This window comes from Artemia franciscana, chromosome 2 (genome assembly GCF_032884065.1).
Source record: "Artemia franciscana chromosome 2, ASM3288406v1, whole genome shotgun sequence".
NCBI lineage: Eukaryota > Metazoa > Arthropoda > Branchiopoda > Anostraca > Artemiidae > Artemia > Artemia franciscana.
In genome coordinates this window covers 51151318-51174200 of record NC_088864.1, presented here as the reverse complement: position 1 = coordinate 51174200, position 22883 = coordinate 51151318, and the positions used below count along the sequence as shown (strand labels likewise).

The window sequence follows — 22883 nt, the reverse complement described above, 5'->3', positions numbered from 1 at the left end:
ATCGTTTTGTTATTCTTTGTAATGTAAAGTATTGAGAAAAAAAAACCTTTCATGCCAAGTCTCCACAAAATTGTACCAATTTTTGAAAAGTTTTCTTCTGCATACCTACTACGTTCGACAGAAAATGACTACATGAATTGTTTTTATTTTAAATTCTGATGTCACTCATGAAAAGAAATCTTCATAAAAACATGTCGAAAAAGATTTGTTTGGCTATAGTAAAGGAATGCTCTATAGTGTCAACAGATGGGGTCTTGATTCCAGCTAATTTTTAAACAGTGTCACTCAATTTAAAACTTGGGCAAATAATATCTTCATACAAACATGTCGAAATAGACTTGTTTGGCTATAGTAAAGGAATACTCTATAGTGTCAACAGATGAGGCATTGATTCCTGCTAATTTTTAAACAGTGTCACTCAATTTAAAACTCTGGCAAATAATATCTTCATAGAAATATGTCGAAAAAGATTTGTTTGGCTATAGTAAAGGAATACCCTATAGTGTCTACAGATGTGGCATTTTTGCTAATTTTTAAGTATTGTCACTCAATTTTAAACGCTGGCAAATAACAACCGATTTTTTTTCGCTTTTATCATGACTGATTATAATTTTTCTTTTTCTTTTTCAGGATCCTATCAATTTGTATCTCATCATGGAGTTTTTGCCCGGAGGTTAGTTTTGAACTATTAGAAAGATCTTTAATTATAACGTCGACTATTTGCTAAGCTGGAGGTTGGTTTATCTAGAATCGTTAATTCATAAAAATTTGGGTGTGGAGGGTGTGTATATTTGTCGTTTTTACCGTTTTTTTTTTTTATGAGAATACCAAAAAAGAGGTATTTTTCAATGAAAATTCCCTAAAAGCTATTTCTCAAAATCTATGGGGGGGAGGAGGGCAGATCTAAGCCCTTGCCACATTGACACTACTAAGTTAACTTCTTGTTAGGTCTAACGTATCAGGAGGTTAGTATTCTAATTTTAGAAATGTTATATTTTTATATATATTTTATATATATATTTTTAGAAATGAAAAGATTGCCCCATAAGCTTCAATGGATAAAATATTTTGTAAAGTAGTTGGATTTTGATTAGATTAACAACAATAATCTTGTTAAAGTTTGAGCAAACCATCTCGTTTACAGTACCTTTTTATGGAATAACACTAAAGCTATATTAAATAGCATGTTCCCACATGTACCTTTTAGGCTCTGAATTTCTTTCTACTATGTATATTTAATAAGTAATAATACTTAATTTATTTATTTATTTATTTATTTTCTTTATTTCCCTCAAAAAATGAGGAGTACGCTACAATATAATATAAAGAAAAAACAACTGATAACACTTACAATCAAAACCTATCAAATATTGATCGAACACTTAAAAAAAAAAAAACACTTGCTAAATAGATTAGCCTATAAATCATGAAGAGCCAGAACTGTTACTAAAAAACGGAAATAAATTGTGGCCTAAAAGGCTAATTTTCGCCCTATCTTCAAATGTTTTATATTTTTTGTTTATACAGACTACAGGATCCTTCACATTAAGCTTTAAAACAATCTCAGTGTTACTAAAAGAAAGGGGGAAACCAAGTAAAAATTTACAGAATTTAAAATAAGCAACTTTAATGGGCGAAAGATCAGAAGGTCTGAAATTTCGGAAGAGGAGGGACGGGAACAATACGTGAGGCAGAGCAACAGCGCTATACATACGACCAAGGACGTCCCGACGGTAAAGACCCCGAAAACGAATTAAAAGACCAAATGCCTTGCGTAGTTTCATCTGAACATGCTGAACCAGGACTGGTTTGAAATCTCTTTTCGAAGCAGCATAAGGTAATCCCAAATAAGTGACTATTGGCGACGACTGAAAAATAACACCATTGCCGCAATCGAGAGTCGCCCTGACATTATCCTCTAAACAATTTACAACAAAAAATTGACATTTTTCAAAACTGATAGAAAGGCCCAAACCTTTTAAACAATTAATTAAAATATTAAAATTAGAAACAAGACTAGACTTGGACCGGCTTAGAAGGATAATGTCATCAGCATATGCAATGTAAGACAGATTTCGAGATAATGAAACAAACGACGAGGAAAGAGAATTAAGGGCAGTAGCTAAACAAGAATTGAATATATAAGGAGAAATAATTCCTCCTTGTCTAATTCCTCTACCCACTTGAATTAATTTGGACTGAGATGAAGACGAACTCGGACAGATACGGATCTTTAAACCAGAATACCAAGAGCGAAGGACTCGTATGACAGCTAGGGGCAATCCAGCATGGATTAAAGTGAGCAGAGCGGATGCATGAGAAATGTTATCAAAGGCCCCTTTGATATCAATCAAGAGGGCGTATAGCGGTTGACCAGAGATTCTCGCTTCTTCAATAACTTTGCTGAAAGATGCATGGGCATGGTCACATCCCAAACCTCTCTTGAAACCAACTTGATTAGAACCAGTGTCAAGAATTCCAAGAAGATCCTTCAAACACAACTCAAACACTTTCCCAATCATAGAACCCCTAGTAATTGGCCTCCAGGAACTACAAGATGACAAGTCTTTTTTCCCGCTCTTAGGAATAGGCGTAACTATGCCAATATAGAATGACGATGGTACTAAACCAGTAGTAAGTAAAAGGTTGAAAAATGCCAGTAGAGTAATAAGAAAAGAAGAAGGAGCAAGTTTGAGGTGATTAGCAAATAAGGTGATTAGCAAATATTAAATTATATTTAATATATATATATATATATATATATATATATATATATATATATATATATATATATATATATATATTAAATATAATATTATTATATATATTTAATAATGTTTTATAATATATATATATATATATATAATAACATTATATACTTTGTGATAATATTTAATAATATTTAATAAGTGTTACAATGCTGGACTTACCTTGATGATCCCTGGGAGGGAGAATTTTCTGTTTTGAAGCTCCTTCCCTATCGACAAATTGTGACTGCTGATTCAACTGTACCTTCTTAAACCAGTATACATAAATCATGCATGTTCTAATTCATTGGTGCCTTTAATTTTTCTTTTTTGCCAATTCACTCCTATTAAACTTCTAGTAAAATATCATTAAAATAATTATCAAAAAGCTAGCATTTTATGCCAACCCAACACACTTAGAGTTTGTTCATGGAAAACACCAAACTTGGAAAATTAGTGATCTTTTGTAATTGTCTGTAGATCCTTTGAATTTTTTTTTTCTTTAATCCTCTCGATTCTATATTTCCTTTGATCCTTAATATTAAGCAATTATATGAAAGTAAGTGGCTTAAGCGCTTCCGTGTAGACTTTGGAAAATGTGTTGGTCCCCATCCTATGCTGGTATCCGGGACTATTGCTTTTCCTGAGGCCGAAATAATTTCAATGATTTAAAGAATATGAAAATTGGAACTTCGAATGTTACGACGTTAAAAATGACTATCGTATCGACATTTTGACCGGTGAATTCAGAGGATTCGAACTGGACTTATTAGGAGTTTCAGAAACTCATATCCCAGGGGTAAAAAGCATGATTAGGTGATATAGAATTTGTTTACTCAGGCAGGAAGGAGGGGGTACACAGACAAGGAGTAGGGCTCATGATGAATACGGAAGCTGCTAAGTCTTGTTTAGGCTGGGAAGGTATTAATACTAGAATACTAATCGCTCATTTTATGACTAAAAAGTTCAGGCAGTGTTTCCACTTCTACCGATTTCTCGGGAGATCTACCGAATTCCCTATCCATCTCCCGACAAAAAAAGAAGATCCCGAACCTACCAAAAATCTACAGAAAACTCTGAACCCCTGGAAAATGTTACTTTGTGTCGGTGGTAAATCTTTGCTTTTGATATGGCTCATGACTGTTGTAGATTTTTTGAAGGGTGTTGACGGCGTAAATATACCTTTTTTTTTGTGCGCGCGGAGTATTCAAAATTTCAACGCATTCTGCTTTTACAGCTGAGTTACAGCGTGATCTGAGTGGAATGTCCACATAAAGAACCATGTGATAGAAAAAGATTAGCTGCGGTCGTTTTCGCCGTTTATCTCGCTGTTTATTTCCTTCGCGTATAGCCTTTCTTTTTCATTTTTAGAGCAAAACTCCGTTTTAAAAGCCCTTAGTTTTCGTTGTTTTCTTTTTCAGTCTGTCATTTTCCTACCTCATTTTTACCAGAATAGCAAAACGACAAACGGAGCATCAAACTCCATTTTGATCGGTGAAATCCCGCTTTTCTTTCCAGAAACGCTCTCTGAGTTTTTAGAATGTGGCACTTTATTCGCAAATCCGTCAAACACCTCCAAAAACAATACAAAATGAAAAAACAGTCCTACTGAAAATTCTACCGAACCCTGAGAGCCATCTACCGATTTTCTACCGAAAATCGCCGAGGTTTTTCAGACTGTTTGAAAAAAAAGCGGAAAAACTGAGTTCAGGATATCAATTATAGTAGTATATGCCCCTGTAAAACCGACTCGCGAAGGTAGTAGTGACTTAGATGAATTTTACCTACAGTTATAGGAGCAAATAGACAGGGTTCCATGTAGAAATATGCTGTTTTTATTAGGAGATTTTAACGTCGAGGTCAGCAGACATAGGAATGGAATGTTTCCTAGCCTAGGTAAATTTGGTTTTGGAAAAGAAAACAGCAATGGCTGCAGACTGTTGCAATTTTGTAGGTATAACAATCTAGTAATAACTAATACGGGGTTTGGTCGTAAAATGGCTCAGAAATTAGCATTCTGGGTACCAGAATGCTAATATTACCAGATATACAATATTACCAATATTACCAGAATACAATATTACCAGAATAGCCCAGGTAATCACGTGATGGTAAGACAGCAAATCTGATTGATTATGTTAGTGAAAACTGAAGGCTGGGAAGATCAATACAAGATACTAGGGCATACAAGAATGCTGTTATTGATGTTAAAAGTAAAGATTACCATCTTGTAGTGTCAAGGGTTAATTTAAAGCTGAAATTTCGGGAAGGTAACTACCTCCGCGGAATTTATGATACTGGTAGACTTCAGAATGAAAATTTTGAGAGAAACTTTCCAGGAACAGTTGACTACTAAACTGGTGAGTTTAAAATTGGATAATATGGAAGATGGATGGAATAGCTTTAGGGAATCAATTTGTGAAGTTGATGATGGTGTCTTAGGGAAGAAAGTTTGGACCGCAACTAGGAATATTAGTATAAAAGCTTTATGTTTAATCGAGAGGAGAAGGTTCTTGTACAAGACTTGTCTGAGTGATAAATCATTTGAAAACAAAAGGAAGCTAAAGTAAGTGGCTTAATATATGAACTAAGGAGGTGTCAAATGGAGGCCATGGCTAAAATTTCCGAGGATCTCGACGATGCAGCCAGACGGCATAATAGCAAAATATTGCACTGGTATATTAACAAATTGAAAGGGAGTAGTCAATCTGGACTTGTCCCAGTTAAAGATAGGAGCGGGACCACAATTAGGGATAAGGAAAAGGGTAAAAAGAGATGGGAAGAGCATTTGAAGAATGTGTTATACCAAGATAGAGTTGCAGGAAAAGATATAGAGGAAAATGAAAAAGTTTGAGATACCTTGGATGTGAAGGAAGATTTGTTTTGTGAGGAAGAATTAGCGATAGTACCATAAGGATTAAAAAATAATAAGGCTCCAGGTCCTGATAGTGTGGTAAAATGAGTTTCTTAAATATGGTGGCTCTGAGGTTAGAAATCAGTTGCTGAATATTATGAAAATGATTTTTGAAAAAAGGAAGTACCTAGTAATTTTAGAAAAATCTTAATTAAACCACTGTGTAAGAAAGGTGATAAGAATGAGCTTGGTAATTATGGAGGCATTAGTTTGGTCTCTGTATATAGCAAATTACATAGTAATATGACACTTTATAGACTGAGAGATGCTGTAGACAAAGTTTTAAGAGAAGAACAGTGCAGTTTTAGGAAAGGTAGAAGATGTGTCGACCAAGTTTCACTCCTAGGTTAATAATTGAGAAGTGCCTGAGTTATCAAACACCTTTGGTTTTCAGTTTTATCGAGTCTGAGCAAGCATTCAATTCTGTTGATAGAAGAGCTTTAGTAAAGGTTTTATCCTTGTATGGTATACCAAACAAATACATTAAAGTGATTAGTGCTATGTGCGAGAATAACTTTGCTGCGGTTAAATCATGAAATGGGGTTAGCAGCTGGTTTCACGTTAAATCTGGAGTTAAGTATGGTTGTGGTCTATCCCCCTTTATATAGATCATTTTGATGTATTTTGTCTTAAGAAGCACAGGAAAGGCTATGGGAGACCACGAAATCAAGTGGGGAGGAAAAACTCTCCTGGACTTAGATTATGTTAATGATTTAAGCATCCTAGATAAAAGTGTAAGCAAAATGAATGAACTTTAGAAGTTTTACGTTTTCAGGGTGCGAGAATAGGTTCGATAATAAATGTTAAGAAGACCTAGTCACTAAGGCTAGGAATAAGTGAAGATGAAAAGGTAACGGTGGGCAACGAAATGATTCATCAGGTGGACAGCTTCACTTACCTTGGTAGTATTGTCAGTAAAGACAGTTGAAGCAGTTAAGATGTTGAAAGTGGAATAACCAAGGCTCAGAGTGTTTTTTAATAGTTAAAAAAAGTTTCGAAGGATAGGAAGATAAGTGCAAACCAAGATTAAAATATTGGAAGCTACAGTGGTGACAATGGTCAAATATGGCTCTGAAGCATGGGTGCTACGAAAAGCAGATGAAGTTCGTTCTGGTAGGTGTTTTCCAGAGAAATTGCTTACGGACTGTTCTGGGTACCCGGCTGACTGACCGTATATCAAACAGTAGGCTTTACAAAAAGTGTACTTCAATCCCGTTTTCTAAGGCTGTAATGAGGGAAGGGTTGAGATGGCAAGGGCACGTTCTGCGGATGAAAGATAACAGGTTGCCAAAGATTGTACTTTTTGGCCAACCGTCTAGGGCTAAACGGTCAGCAAGTCGTCCGCGGCTGGGGCCAGAGTATGTCATAAAGATTTAAAGGAAATGGGAACTTCCTGGGAGGGTGTAAAGATGGAGGCTTTGAATAAATGTGGATGAAGGGGAGGTTTGCGCAGCTGTGTTGGCCTTAGGCGGCCTGGTGCTGCGGTGAGTTGTTAGTAGTAGTAGTAGTAGTATATAAAAGTACTCCAACATTCAAATTTTGGAGCACATTGAAGAAGCAGAAGTAGGATGACCAAAGTGACGAGTGTTTCTTTACTGCTGAAAAAAAAACTTTGAAGAATAGAAAATAAGGTTGAGAGAATCTTAAAACAAAGATTAAGAAATTAGAAACCATGACAGTGGTCAGATATGGCTCTGAATCTTACATCGTGTCGAAAAAGATAGCTTTTAAAGGTCGACGAAGATATTTTGGATGGTTTGAATAGGAATTGATCATTGGATAAAATAAGATTTTTTATTCAACAACAACAAAACCAGCTATAAATCATAACATGACTCTTTTCCCTCTATTTAGCGTTGTCAAATCAAAAAGTTCTTCATACCCTTATACTTTCCACAGATCAAAAATTAGATTTTACAGGAACAATTAAAAAATTAAAAATCCACAAAAAAAGGGAATAAAATTCAAATGAAAAACTGTTGCCAACCATTCAAAACCGGCCGAAATCAAGCCATAAGAGATTCTGCGCACAAGCCAACCACCACTAAAAGCAAAACAAATAAATCCAACCCGCCCCCGAGACTTCCACCCCAGCGTAATAGTAATGATAAAAATAATAATAATAAAATACATAATTAATCTAGACCTAAGGAAATGTTTTTAAATGAAATTTAAACCATGAAAATACGGTTATGGGTAAAGAATGGCATAGCTCGTGCTAGCGACTTATTGCATTACTGAACCACCAGAGGCCAACACTGTTATGCGCGTTACTCCTAAACCTCAATCCGTTCTCCACTCTTTGCATCTTTTCTTCTCACCACCTCACATTCTATTCCAGGACAACCAGTTTTCCGTTGTGCCCCAGATGGATGAATATATATAAAGAACAATCCTTAGAAATATATAATTCCTCATCAATAGCACTCGCTCTAGCCATCTTAACCTTGATTTTATTGCAACCATAGGATCGAACCACAATTTTTGTACAGCTTGTTACGGCCAATCAATCTTAGTTTGCGGACTTACCGTCCTATTCTTCCAAAGTCTTTAGAGTGTGAAAAGGCATTCTGGGCCTTGGCTATTCTATTTTTTCACTTTACCCACCGTCTTTACTAATAATACTACCTAAGTGAGTAAAGCTGTCCACTTGATCGATTTTTCGTTACGTAACATCCTGTGGCGGTTTTATGGGGGTTCAGGGGGGGGAGGGGTATTTACCCTGAGTGGAGACATTTTAAGGGTACAAAACTTCAAATAATTTAACGGGTATAATCATTTTGTAATTTTTAAATTCTTAGTTTTATTAAAATAAAGTAGAGGGTACAGTTGGCATTAAGTGTAAGCAAATTGAATCCAACATTTTCATTTCTCATATCTCCATCACCATTCTTTGAAAATAAAAGCAAGTAGCCACAAAACTAAGATATTGCGATGATTTAGATTCTATTCAGTTGTTCCACGTACTCTAAGATATAAAGAAAATAATTCAACACCGACACATTTCCTTAAAGAAACCTATAGATCGTTAGAATTGACTACGCATAGCGGAAATGAAGGGATCTTATTAGTGATTATAGTAACGGTGGCTAGTTATATAAGGTCGTTTACCGTTGACTTCAGATTCTCCCAGAGTCAGAATGGCGTCTAGGGCGTCTACGCAGCCTCGCCAGACATCACGGAACTGAGCTGCAGCCCTGACGCCCTCCCTCTGTGGTTGAAGAAACAGCTCCCGTCTACTCAGGTCCTCTTCATACTGCTGTCGCAAGGTGTGTCTTGGGCGACCTCTTTTGCGCCTCCGTTCAGGGCACTTCTCATGAAATGTACATGGAAGTCGATCCTCTGGTATCCGAAAGAAGTTCAACACCGACATATTTCCTTAAAGAAACCTATAGATCGTTAGAATTGACTACGCATAGCGGAAATGAAGGGATCTTATTAGTGATTATAGTAACGGTGGCTAGTTATATAAGGTCGTTTACCGTTGACTTCAGGTTCTCCAGAGTCAGAATGGTGTCTAGGGCGTCCAAGATACGTCCGTTTTCTACATTTCAGAAAGTTCGTAACTAATGGTTGACCGATTTACTGGCAAACTCTTATATTCATGATTTTTATGCTGCCACTATATGTTCAGCATTCTCAAGCGCATAGAATATTTCCTACTGCGACAGATTGGTTTCAACCTATTAGAAGTCGATATAGCTTTTCAAATCTTCCTCTTCATTTCGTCGGTTGTTTCACCAATATAATCGATCCAACCGTCGAGATACTTAAGTTTATTAACATGTTTAAGTTCATCATCTGCATTCCAGTGTCAGTGGAGAGTCAGATGTAGCCATGCTCTTTTTCTTACTGACATTCACTGTAGGCCCTACTTTTTCGGCCTTTTCATTTATGGCATCCAATAGCATCTACAGGCCCTGTTTCGCTTCTTCGAGAGGAACAACGCCGTCAGCGAAGTACAGGTCAGATATCTGTCGGCTGCAAATCTTCACTCCAGAGTCTAATAACTTCATAAAGAATGTAATCCATTACAATAGCAAACAGGAATGAGAATAGGTTACATCCTTGTCTGGCACCAGGCTTTATCTTGAAGAAAGGGATATTCCCATTTTCTGTAGGCACACAGCATTTGCTATATTCATAGAGTGCAATTATTATCTTAGCTAGTTTATCAGGTACTCCGTACTTCAAAATCTTACATAAAATCTTTCGATCAACAGAATCGAATGCCTTTTCAAAATCAATGAAACATGTATATCCATTTTGTCCCATTCCCTGGACACTTCAACCATCAGTTAAAGAGTAAAAATACGATCAGAGCAAGATCTACCAGGCCGAAAGCCATGTTGTTCTTCACTGAGGTGAGTCTAAATCTGTTTTTAGGCTTTTTTTACTAGTCACAGACGTTAAGTTGATGCCCCTCCTGTTGTCACAGATTACTGCATTGCCCTTCTTGAAGACATTGACCAGCATGTCCCTTGTCCAATCTTTTGGGACCGTTTTGTTATTCCAGACGACCACTTGGAGAGCAGTCTAAACAGTTATGCTGGCTCGAAGGGATGTTTTCAGCTTCTCTAGATTATGATATTCAATTCATCTTTATAAAGTCAAGGAGATTTTTACTTGCTCATAAAGAAAGATAGGATGCCCAAAGTTGTGCTTTTTTGCGTTCCAGTAAGGGCTAAGTGGATGTCCTCGATGGATTGAAAGGGATCTTGCAACAAATTAAAGGCAATACGAGCTTTATCTGAAGCTGTGCAGAGTGGATTTCTGAACAGACTGCATTAGCAGAGAAAGGTGTGCAGCTGTATTGGCCTCAGGTGGTTCGGTGCTGCGATAAGCTGTGACTTTTTAGTAATAGCCTTTGATAGTTAATTTTAAGCTTAATTTTTTTACGTTTTTGAATTAATATCAATAATTGGTTCTTCTAATTGAAATCCTGTCCGAAACTTTGGTTTCCCAGAGTTAATGCTACTTGTGACAAGTTTTGCTCTTGAGTGTGAATTTATTGATCTGAACTTTATGATGGATAAGGAAAATAACTAACATCTTTGCTGGTTTAACCGTGTTTCTCACTCAAGGCTGTTTTACTGATGTAACATCAAGTATTGGACTATATCTAAAATATTATTTTCTAACATTACACCCAAGGGTGGATATAGAGGAAAATCTTGGGAGATGGGGGGGGGCAATGTGACAAAGGTGCCAATAATTGGCCAAATTGACAAATTTATTCTAAAAAAAGAGTAAAAAAAAGAAGAAAAACAGGATAAGAGGGCGCCAGAAAAAACCTTAGAGGGCCCAGGTTCCCCCCACCCCTCCCTTCTCCCTTGGATCTGCCAATGATTACACCTGCAATAACAAATCTGCATAGGAAGTAACATAGTCACAGACAAAACACTTGCAAAGTAAAAAAAAAATTCCAACGGATACCAATTCCGTACAATTGCTGTGTCGTATCATTTTCTCCCGTTGTTTTGTTTTTTATTTCCTAAACTTCAAGCTTGGTTTAGTCTATATAAGTTGGGTATTAAACTTTATTGTACTGGCCGTCGTAAAAATAACACTGCTTCTTAAATTCAGTCCATTCCAGTTTTTCCGCAAGTTTCATTCCAGTTGAGTTTCAGTTTCAGTAAGTATCATCCCAGTTTAAATCGTCGTAATTACACACCGTTGAAACTAGAGGGAGGGGTCTGACTGAAGGGTTTGAAATACAAGAAAAATCTTAATGGTTGAGTCTCTTGAGCATACAGATAGCACTGTAGGCTTTAGATTCAGCCGTCACACTTTTGACATTTCCTAGAACTAGATCAGTGCAAACCAACCACAAGATCATGAACATACCCTAACTCTAATAGTACAGAACGCGCTATGTTACTTGCCTTACATTTCTTATGACAGCAAAAATAGTGACAAAAGGTCATTTTGGGGTTTTTACTGTTCTTAATAACCAGTTATCTTCACACTGACAATTTTTTAACCATCAAAAATGTAGATGAAACAACTTTCGTGCTGTTGAAGTTAAAATCCCCTCCCCTGGTGGCTCATGGGAAAGAGAAAGAGGGAAGAAGTCGGTGTAATCGAGCGGAAGTTAAAGCTGTATATCTCCTTCCTGGAGACAGCCAAAGCCCAAAAGTGAATATATCCTTACTATAAGCCAACTTTTGATGGACCTTGTCCTAAGGAGCACAGCAATGGCAATGGGAGAACATGGAATCAAATACGGAAGTAAAACTTTCCTGAACTTGGATTATGCTAATAATTTAAGTATCGTAGATGGAAGTTTGAGCAAAATGAATGGACTTTGAGAGTTTTTGTGAGTTCAGGGTGCTAGAGTAGATTTAGAGTAAATTAACGTTAAGAAGACTAAGTCGCTAAGGCTAGGAATAAGTAAAGATGGGTAACGAAAAGATCAACAATTGAACGGCTTCAATTACCTACGTAGCATTATTAGTAAAGACGGTGGGTGCAGTGAAGGTGATGTCGTAAAAAAATGAAGTCGTATTTTGCCTACTGCCAGTGTTAATACGGTATGCTGAAAGTGATGTGGTGTATAATGACTTTATTTGGAGCAAGCCCACCAATCGACTATGTAGACAACCCTGTTGAGGCGGAAAATACCAAACAGCTACCAAATGCTCAATTTTTGACAATTGTTTTTGCAAATATTTCCAACCTTGTCTGTCCCTCCGAATGTCCTTTAAATGGTTTGGACACGTATGTTACATTGTGGCAATTCCGTGGGGAATCAATTCATCTGGTACTGTCCTCTTCCAACGTGGGAGAGGTCACCAAAGGAAAATCTGACTTTTTTCAAACAAGGCAATGGATTCAAAGTAAAGGCTCTTTTTCTGTTTTACATCTCAGAAAATGTAGCTTTCTGTTTTACTTTTTATGTTATTTATCACTCGAGAAGTTATCCTGTATATCTTAGTGTTTTGTGGATTGAGTTATTGAATTGATTGAGATTTGAGTTTGAGATTGAGTTTTGAACAATTGTTTTGGCAGATGTTTCCTACCTTTTGCGTCCCTCCGAATGTCCTTTAAATGGTTTGGACACATGTGTTACATTGTGGCAATTCTATGTTTTACATCTCAGAAAATGTAGCTTTCTGTTTTACTTTTCACGTCCAAACCATAATTATGCATCCCCCCTCCCATCCCTCGAGAAATTATCCTGTATATCCTCGTGTTTTGTGGATTGAGTTTTTGAATTCGAATTTATTGGGGGAAATCGATCGTCAAATATCTGAACAAATCCTAATCAAATAATCCAACTTGCATCAAATAATAATTCCACTCACCATAAGTTCACACAAATATAACCAACCTCCTGCTGACCCTTTAGCAGACAGAATAACACGTAACCTTACCTAAAATAACTATTATATACATCCAACAGAAATCTCTTTATGCATATTTTTTAACCCTTTCAGTCACGAATTATTTTCCTTCGATGGAAAATTCTAAAAACCAGACTGCGTGACACCTTGGGGTACCTAATCATCGTCAATTTTTTTTAGATTTTTTGGAGGAACCTTTCTATGTTTTCTAGCGTGTACTCAGTTGAGGACAGTGTGATCAACTTTGTAGTTTTTCATCAGATATAGTGAGTTTATTGAGAAGTTATAAAAAAATACTAAGCACAGACAAATTTCACTTTTTAATGTGGAACTCTTTGAAGCAGTTCCTGTCCTCTTCTAGACGCAATGGAACATTGCATTTCAAACACTTGGTGCGAGTTTTCAACACGCATGGCGAGTTTTTACACCTACTCTGGCCCTTTACTTTTTGAGGCCAATGAGAGAATGCATCATTTTTCACTGCTGAGCACGGACGCTGAAACTTCATCTTTCTTTTGTGAGATGCTGATTCGTCTACATTTTCATGTTCGTCCTCCTCACTAGAGGTGAGAGACCTTGGGCGACCCCTTCTTCTGGGGGTCATGCCTTCAGCAGACGTAAGCGCCTCTGCTATTTCCATGCGGAAGGAGAGCAAGTCCATCGAGCGTTCTGCTTTGGCCTTCCGATCAGCTACATATTCTAGCCATGAATTGCAGATGGATAGGTCGACCATGTGGAAGATCAGTCTCATGGTCTATTTCTTAGATCTAATGAATGTTCGGTAATATGATAGCATTTGATCCATCTTGTCGTCTCCACCCATATACTGGTTATACAGGGATACAACCTGGGGCTGGTCAACCTGCAAGTAGGCTTTTGTTTGTTTACACCATCTGCGTACCTTGTTCACTGCTCCACTTCCAATCATATTCGATGCAAGGATAACTGATCAGTTGTCCATCCTTTTCACCAAACAGGTATCTCCATTACTAGCCACTACTTCACAGAATGATCCCCTTCCTCTCTTTTTCATGTCAAAATCAGTTTCCAGCCTAGCTCCCTGAAGCCTGTTGCTTCGTATAGTGCCTGTTCCGTAGAGGCCCATCTCACTTAGTCTTTCCAGCAAAGCCAAAGACGTAAAGAAATTGTCGAAATAAAGTTTAGTAAATTCCACAAGCTGAAGTCGTCCAGCAAGATTCAAAACCATACCTGCTCCGAGGCCAAAGCTTTTGTACTCTTCAGCCATGTTCCTCTTTTTGCCCTGATAAATTTCAAGAGAATACTCTTCCATCCGCATTACACAGCACGAAGATTTTGATGCCCCATGGGCAAAGTTTTCCCCGAATATACTGTTTGATATCAAGGTTCCCAGTAAAAGGGACCATCTGCTCGTCACAGGAGAGGTGCTCAGACGGAGAAATAGTCTGCTTTTTCTTCTGCACAATATCAATAATAGGTCGCACTTTCCTAAGACGATCCAAGTTATCAGGGTCTTTGGAAGTATTATCAACCAAGTGAACGAAGGACCGAAAGCGGGAAAATCTGTTGAAGTTCATCGTATCAGCGATGAGTGGGATGCGCGTTCGTGTACCCCAGTACATCCGGTATCGTGGGAGATTGAAAACCCCCATGGCAACGTGAATCCCAAAAAACTTCTTCATTTCGACTGCGTTAGTATCAATGGATTTTCCAGTCTTCTGGACGGAGTACAGCTTGGTTTGGTTCGCAGTGATTTCAAAAAAATCTTCTGTTAGATATTCCGCAAAATAGTTTATAGGCTCATCATGACCTGGTACAGGTAGACTTGGGGCTGTGCTTTTATAAGCTTTATCAAATTTTTTCTTCTTCCAAACCTTGGTTCTGCCCTTCCTCGGTGGAGGCCTTACATCAACTTCCTCGCCTTCAGTTGATGCACTTTCCCTGGAACTCACTGCTGCCGTTCCTGCATTGGGTCGAGGGTCGTAATCGTCCTGCTCCTCGTCGCTAGCCAGAAGGTCTGTATCGGAGATGTCACTGTCAATTTGGTCAAAAATGTTCAAAATTTGCTGCTGGTTGACGCGCAAACGCCTTGGACGCTGCGAAGGACCTGAAAAAAAATAGTTGTAAAACTGCACTCATTGCCCTGTTTGTCATTATTAGAATAAAGAAAACGGTGTAGAAGTGATAATAAAACATTTCTAGATACGACTTTCTTTAGCTGTTTATTTTATCTTTATTATCTTTAGCTGTTTCTTACACTATACAGATGCATCCTTTTGACCATATAGATGCACATCGTGACTTTTTATTTAATTAATTTATTTTTAACCCATATTGTTTACAAAAATGACACTTCGAAAGCTTCGATAATACGCTTAGTAGTTCCTAAGATATACAGTAAGTTCCTAAGTGTATTTCGGAAAACATAGATGTAAATAGTGTATTTTGATCTAGTTTAACATACTGCTGAACATTCCTTGGAAATTTCAAACTAACAACCCACCCTTAGCCATTCCTGGGATATTGCAGATGCACCTTTTGGTAAACCTGGATGAACATCTAAATTAACCTCATCCATAGCATGCCCTAAAAGTTTTACCTTAATGCTCTCAGCCTTTTCATACTTTCAGGTTCAAACAGGCCCTTTGTCCCACTAATGACACCTCAAATGTAAACAATGGTCGACTTGCACAATTACTATCCCTTGTCAGAGGGGCATGACACCCCTAGGTCCATAGTTACTGGGCTTTTCAACTATGCTAAGAAAAAATGGCTTGGGAGTGGCTGGTTGTCCTCTAATAACTCTCAATTCGTAATCAGGATACTTGAAATTCCAATCAAATGGGTCCCCTCTTAAGTTTTAAAGACCACTCGTACCATTCGAATTGGTCTGGGGAAAACAAAAAAGAAGCAAATGCGCTGCCTATGAATTATATTTTTCATATTTTGAAGTATATATTTCAAAATGTGTGTGTTTAACAACCAAAATTAAAATATTTTTTCATCAGACTGGTGAAAGTTTAAAAAGAACTTTAACAGAAAAATAACTGAATCTCAGGACCAAACGAGTCTTATAGTTCTATGAACACCAATCAAAGTTCTTCTTAAGGAAACAACCTAGGAAAATCATCTAGAACCCAACTTCAAATTTACAAATTTACAACCCAACTTAGCTTTTACATCCCCAACAAATTACAACCCTTATTTACAACCCAACAACCCAACTTAGTCAAAGAAATATACAAATTACAGCTTTTATGTTTTCCCTCTCCTTCCGAGAATTTTTCAAATAGATTTACCACGTGTAAATTCACCGTACATAGAATATTATATTTGAAAGAAACAACGAAAAAAGCAATGTAAAAATTACACGCCGCTTGCTCAGTTTGCTATGCGTTGATCACACTGTACTCGGTTGAGGACACGTAGTTTGAGAAAAATCGCCTGCCCTCCAGTGTTCACGCAGTTAGTCTATTTTTGGCCACTAGATGTCTTTACTTATCTTGTCTAAGTATTAGTTGTTAGATATGGCCTTAGATTCATCCATATTCTTACACATAGACTGGAGTCTTACCTGGTTCTGCACTATTTTGAGATCCATCCATTCCTCAACTTCAAACTTTTGTATAAAATGGAGTTTTGAAGTTAGAACTTTCAAACTTTTTTCAGATTATTTCTTGATGAATGAAGCTTATGGCGCGCTAATTTGAATGCATATTTACCTGTAACATAAGACACTAGGTGGCAGATAATGGTATGTTCTCAACTGAGAACAAAATGACTGAAAGGGTTAAAGGAATCAAGGCTATTGGACTCGTGAATCTAGATAGAAATAAATTCTTTCCAAAACTCACATCAACGGTCGGACAAAACTTTGAATGTTGCATTTTGGAGGGGGGGTACTCCCATATCATCCTGTTTTCGAAACCTATACTGATCGATGAATCACCACTTGGAGCATTCCCGAAGAAAAGGATGGAAGATATCCATGGAAGTAAGTGGATGCAAATGAACCCATGTATAGTTTGTATATATCATTAAAGCTTCAAAAATAAACAGAAATGTGGGTGGTGGACCGAAGAAGTTTTACTGCTTTTTGTTTGTGATTTTGTAAAGGCGAGACTATAGATAGAAAAACAGACATCCATGTAGACGAGCAATATAAAAGATAAGGATAAATAAGGGTAGATGAATAAAAGATTGGGATTACATTGTAATATTTTTCCTATTCTATCAATTCTAGGTGATATGATGACCTTGCTTATGAAAAAGGATACACTGAGCGAAGAGCAAACACAGTTCTATATTGGAGAAACTGCGCTAGCTATTGAATCCATCCACAAGCTCGGATTCATTCATAGGTAAGTGGAGAGACCAGAGATGAGTATAACAGTGATATTATAAAATAAAAGTATTAATCGCTACAATACCGTGTTAACTTAAAAAAAATTGTGTTTTTAGTAAAATTTTTTTTGCTACATCCAATCAGTTTCAATTCATTTTGTCGCTTGGACAGGCGATAACAGCCTTACTTGCTATTGCTCTATAGCTAATTATCCACAACTGGCTGGCATTAGAAAAAAATACGTCTTTTTTGGACTATTTAGAATATCTAAAAGAGAAATTTCAGATTCGTTCCCATAATGTGGCCTCATTTTGCTCGCATAGAGTATAGTCACGTCGTATCTGGGCTAAAAGCACTAGTTTATTTTGTGTATCAATAGTGGCGGTTTTCACCTACATTTAAGGTGCTAATATATGAGACACGTATTGTGTCTCATATTGTTGTTAATTATATAAAATGTTTGGATAAGCGCTGGAACTTTCCTTTAATTATCACCTTTTTTCCAAAGTCATTTCTTACGCTTTATTGTATTTACTTATTATCTTGTTTACCTTTAAAAATTATGTCATTTTAAGGAAAGGAAAACTTTTAACTGCCCAGTTTCCAACATAACTGTACAAGATCACAGTCAGGGAAGGTACCCCTGGAGCATATTTCATGTTAGTGTCAGGGACTTCACCAAGTAAGGATAATCCATGAGCCACACCATAGCAAATTTACTCTAGTTTTGAATGGGGGGGATTAATTTGATTTTCGTTAGGTGAGTCTCAACTTCGCTTTGTAGTTTCCTCTATTTTCAGAAACGCTAATGCTTCACCTAGTTAGAAAAATAAAATCAATAATTTACTTTGAAATGGACTAAATTATCCAAAATTTAAGGAAATCCACGGTGTCTGGTAACCTTCAAACCCGGTACTCCCCCCTCCCCTGGATATGGCCTTGGGTGCTCAGATATTTTTGCCTCAATCATGGCCTGTCTTTCTATATCCTGTGAAATTTAAAGTCTCTTTAAATGTAACCAATAGACAAGGTCGTTTGCAGAGATTTTCCAATGAAAGGGGGGAGGGGTAGTCATAAAAGTTACATCCTGGGGGACGAAGACTTCAATAAAAGGTTTTTTTTTTTTAATACTGCCATATATTCAGTGAACATTGTAAAACTTCGAACTCTGTTCATGTTTAGCCTTCCTTGTGGGCTGACGTGTCTCTGCCCCCCTTCTTGGGGTTTTTCCGGTGAATAAAGATCCACTAAGTCTTTAAGTCGGTTTAGAAAGACCATTTTAGATTCCCCTTTCCATTTTAACTGTGACAAAATACGGTAATCTATAATAATCTATATACGGTAAAAATAAAATCGCCATATATTCAGTGGACATTGTTTCGAACTCTGTTCATGTTTAACCTTCCTTGTGGGCTGACGTGTCTCTGCCCCCCTTCTTGGGGTTTTTCCGGTGAATAAAGATCCACTAAGTCTTTAAGTCGGTTTAGAAAGACCATTTTAGATTCCCCTTTCCATTTTAACTATGACAAAATACGGTAATCTTATATCTGTATATAGTTTTTCCTGTGTAGCTGCAAAATTTACAAGCGCAAATTTACCTAACTAGTCAAACACCTCAACACTAGCACCCTAGTTTTACCCTACTAGTATCCTATTTGCCCTTCTTGTAGTTAAGCAGCTAAAAACTGTGAGATGAGTCGCTTTAGCAGCTTGAAACATAAGCAAATTCATAATCCCACAACCTATTTTTTTTTAGATTAAAAATTAATTGTTATCAAACAGTTCGTGGTAACGAACTGTAGTAAGGAGCGATACGGCTCAATAGTAACCAAAACTCTAAAAAATTGAATTTTAATATCAATAGCTACATCAAAAGAATCGCATTTTAATGCTGATTTTAAATATATAAGTTTCATCAAGTTTAGTCTTAGCCATCAAAAGTTACGAGCCTGAGAAAATTTGCCTTATTTAGGAAAATAGGGGGAAACACCCCCTAAAAGTCGTAGGATCTTAACAAAAATGACACCATCAGATTCAGCGTATCAGAGAACCCTACTGTAGAAGTTTCAAGCTCCTATCTACAAAAATGTGGAATTTTGCATTTTTTGCCAGAAGACAAATCACGGGTGCGTGTTTATTTGTTTGTTTGTTTGTTTTTTTTTCCAGGGGTCATCGTATCGACCAAGTGTTCCTAGAATGTCGCAAGAGGGCTCATTCTAACGGAAATGAAAAGTTCTAGTGCCCTTTTTAAGTGACCAAAAAAATTGGAGGGCATCTAGGCCCCCTCCCACGCTCATTTTTTTTCCAAAGTCAACGGATCAAAATTTCGAGATAGCCATTTTGTTTAGCATAGTCGAAAATCATAATAACTATGTTTTTGGGGATGACTTACTCTCCCACAGTCCCTGGGGGAGGGGTTGCAAGTTACAAACTTCAACCAGTGTTTACATATAATAATGGTTATTGGGAAATGTACAGACGTTTTCAGGGGGATATTTTTGGTTTTGGGGGTAGGGTTGAGGGAGGGGGCTATGTGGGAGGATCTTTCCTTGGAGAAATATGCCATGGGGGAAAAAAATTCAATGAAAAGGGCGCAGGACGAATCTGGTCACGTTAGAAAAAAACGTCAAATTAAGAGCTTAATATACAATGCTGGGTGTTCGGAGCCTCTCGATTATGGAGTATAATTTGAAAATAGCACAACTATACGAGCGATAAAACATATATACCACAACCATAACTCAACTAACGAAAGAACTACTAAGAGATAACACAACTATAAAGCGAAAACAGGTGAAAACTAACGGGAAAATAAACGAACTAAGAGGTGGAAGGGGCCCAGAGAAAAAATATAATCCTTTTTCAATTTTGAGCCTAACTTCCGCAAAGGAGTAATAATGTCAGAAGCCCCGAAATACCGAATTATTTTCTTTTCAAACAGTTCGTGGTAAGGAACTCTAGTAAGGGGCGACCCGGCTCAATAGTAAACGAAACTCTAAAAAAACGGAATTTTGATGCTAAAAGATACAGCAAAAGAATCGAATTTTTACGCTGATTCTAAATATATAAGTTTCAATTAATTTAGTCTTTGTCATCAAAAGTTACGAGCCTGAGAAAATTTGCCCTATTTTGGAAAAAAAGGGGGAAACATCCCCTAAAAGTCATAGAATCTTAACGAAAATCAAACTATCGCATTCGGTATATCAGAGAACTCTATAACAAAAATTTCAAGCTCCTATCTAAAAAATGTGGAATTTTGTATTTTTTTGCCAGAAGACAAATCACGGGTGCGTGTTTATTTGTTTGTTTGTTTTTTTTTTTGTTTTTTTTTTCCCAGGGGTCATCTTATCGACCAAGTGGTCCTAGAATGTTGCGAGAGGACTCATTCTAACGGAAATGAAAAGTTCTAGTGCCCTTTTTAAGTGACCAAAAAAATTGGAGGGCAAATAGGCCCCTCCCATGCTCATTTTTTTCCAAATGTCAACAGATTAAAATTTTAAGATAGCCATTTTGTTCAGCATAGTCGAAAACCATAATAACTATGTCTTTGGGAATGACTTACTCCCCCACAATCCCTGAGGGAGGGGCTGCAAGTTACAAACTTTGACCAGTGTTTACATATAGTAATGGTTATTGGGAAGTGTACAGACGTTTTCATGGGGATTTTTTGGTTTGGGGGGTGGGGTTGATGGGAGAGGGCTTTGTGGGAGGATCTTTCCTTTGAGGAATATGTCATGGGGGAAGAAAAATTCAATGAAAAGGGTGCAGGATTTTCTAGCATTGCTATAAAAAAAACAATGAAAAAATAAACATGAAAACGTTTTTTCAAATAAAAGTAAGGAATAGCATTGAAATTTAAAACGAACAGAGATTATTACGCATATGAGGGGTTCTAAAAATACTTTAGCATAAAGAGCGAGGTATGTAGGAGGAGATAAATACCTCGCTCTTTATGCTAAAATATTTTTAGTGATTTCAACTATTTATTCTACGGCCTTTTTGATTCAGGGGTCATTCTTAAAGAATTGGGACAAAACTTACGATTTAGTGTAAAGAGCGAGGTATTAACGAGGGTACAAACCCCTTCGTACACGTAATAAAAATATAAGAATATAAAAGTTTGTTACGTAAGTTAATTCTTAAGTTACGTATATTTTTTACTAATAAAAACGTTCGTTGAATATTAAAAGTTCAAGTAGCCTTTTTAAGTAACCGAAAAATTGGAGGGCAGCTAGGCCTCCTTCCCCACCCCTTATTTCTCAAAATCGTCTGATCAAAACTAAGAGAAAGCCATTTAGCCAAAAAAAAAATTAATATACTAATTTCATTTCAATAATTTATGTACGGAGAGCCAAAATCAAACATGCATTAATTCAAAAACGTTCAGAAATTAAATAAAAAAAACTAGTTTTTTAACTAAAAGTAAGGAGCGACATTAAAACTTAAAACGAACAGAAATTACTCCGTATATGAAATGGGTTGTCCCCTCTGCAGTCCCACGCTCTTTACGCTAAAGTTTTTAATTTTTTTAAAAAGTAGAATTGTGGCAAAGAGTCAAACTTTAGCGTAAAGAGCATGGGACTGCGGAGGGGACAACCCATTTCATATACGGAGTAATTTCTGTTCGTTTTAAGTTTTAATGTCGCTCCTTACTTTTAGTTAAAAAACTAGTTTTTTTTATTTAATAGAAAAAAAGACTCAACTCGTTTAAGCTCAAACCGAAATCCCATTACTTTTCTCTTGGTACATTTCATTTTTTTCTTGTCAAAATATTCACAACAATAGTTAAACTTAGTAAACCAGTATTAAAGCGGGGTGGAATTTTTTTTTTGTATGTAGCCCTTTAAAATTTAAATTGATTATTTAATTTTTAACTTTTATCACGGGCTATGTGTTATTATTTAATTTTTAGCTTTTAACACGGGCTAATTCAACAAACTGAGTCGAAGCTCAGGCTACAAAGGTCCACTGGATATATAAGAAGTACCAGATACTTTCTTTTGCTGCAATAATAAAACATAGTTATTAATTGCCTTTGGGGGGGGGGGGGGTTGATCAAACTGATAATTGAGTTTTAGATGTTAGAGAGCATCTTAAACTCTCTTATATTGTCAAAAGATTTAAGGGAAATTGGAACCTCTTGGAAGGGCGTAAAGAGACAGGCTTTGAGTAGATTGGAATGGAGGAGAAGCGTGCGTAGTTTTGTTGGCCTCGGGCAACTCGGGGCTGAAGTGAGTTGCTAGTAGCAGTAGTAACAGAAAATAATAATTAATTGTTTTTTTTTTTTTTCAGGGATATCAAACCTGATAATTTACTTTTAGATGCTAGAGGGCATATTAAACTCTCTGATTTTGGCCTTTGTACTGGAGCAAAGAAATCTCATAGGACTGATTACTATAGAGACCTGAGTCAAGCGGATCCAAAGGATTTTGGTAAGAGTCTAATCTTACATGATTTCCTAGACCACACTACCTTTCTATTTTTTAATCAAAATGAAATGAAAACTGAAAAGTGGGTAAAACTTTTAATAAAACAGTAAACTATGTGAAAAC

At 36.8% G+C, this 22883-nt stretch overlaps 1 protein-coding gene across 1 annotated transcript in view; it reads left to right on the top strand.

Annotated features, from left to right (window-relative positions):
- The window catches only part of LOC136043372 (serine/threonine-protein kinase tricornered-like), a 59545-nt gene that overhangs the window by 18970 nt on the left and 17692 nt on the right, over positions 1–22883 (top strand). The window contains exons 4-6 of the mRNA XM_065728292.1: positions 631–673; positions 17230–17347; positions 22624–22763. Coding sequence (XP_065584364.1) covers positions 631–673; positions 17230–17347; positions 22624–22763 — 301 coding nt within the window. The remainder of the gene's footprint in view (positions 1–630; positions 674–17229; positions 17348–22623; positions 22764–22883) is intronic.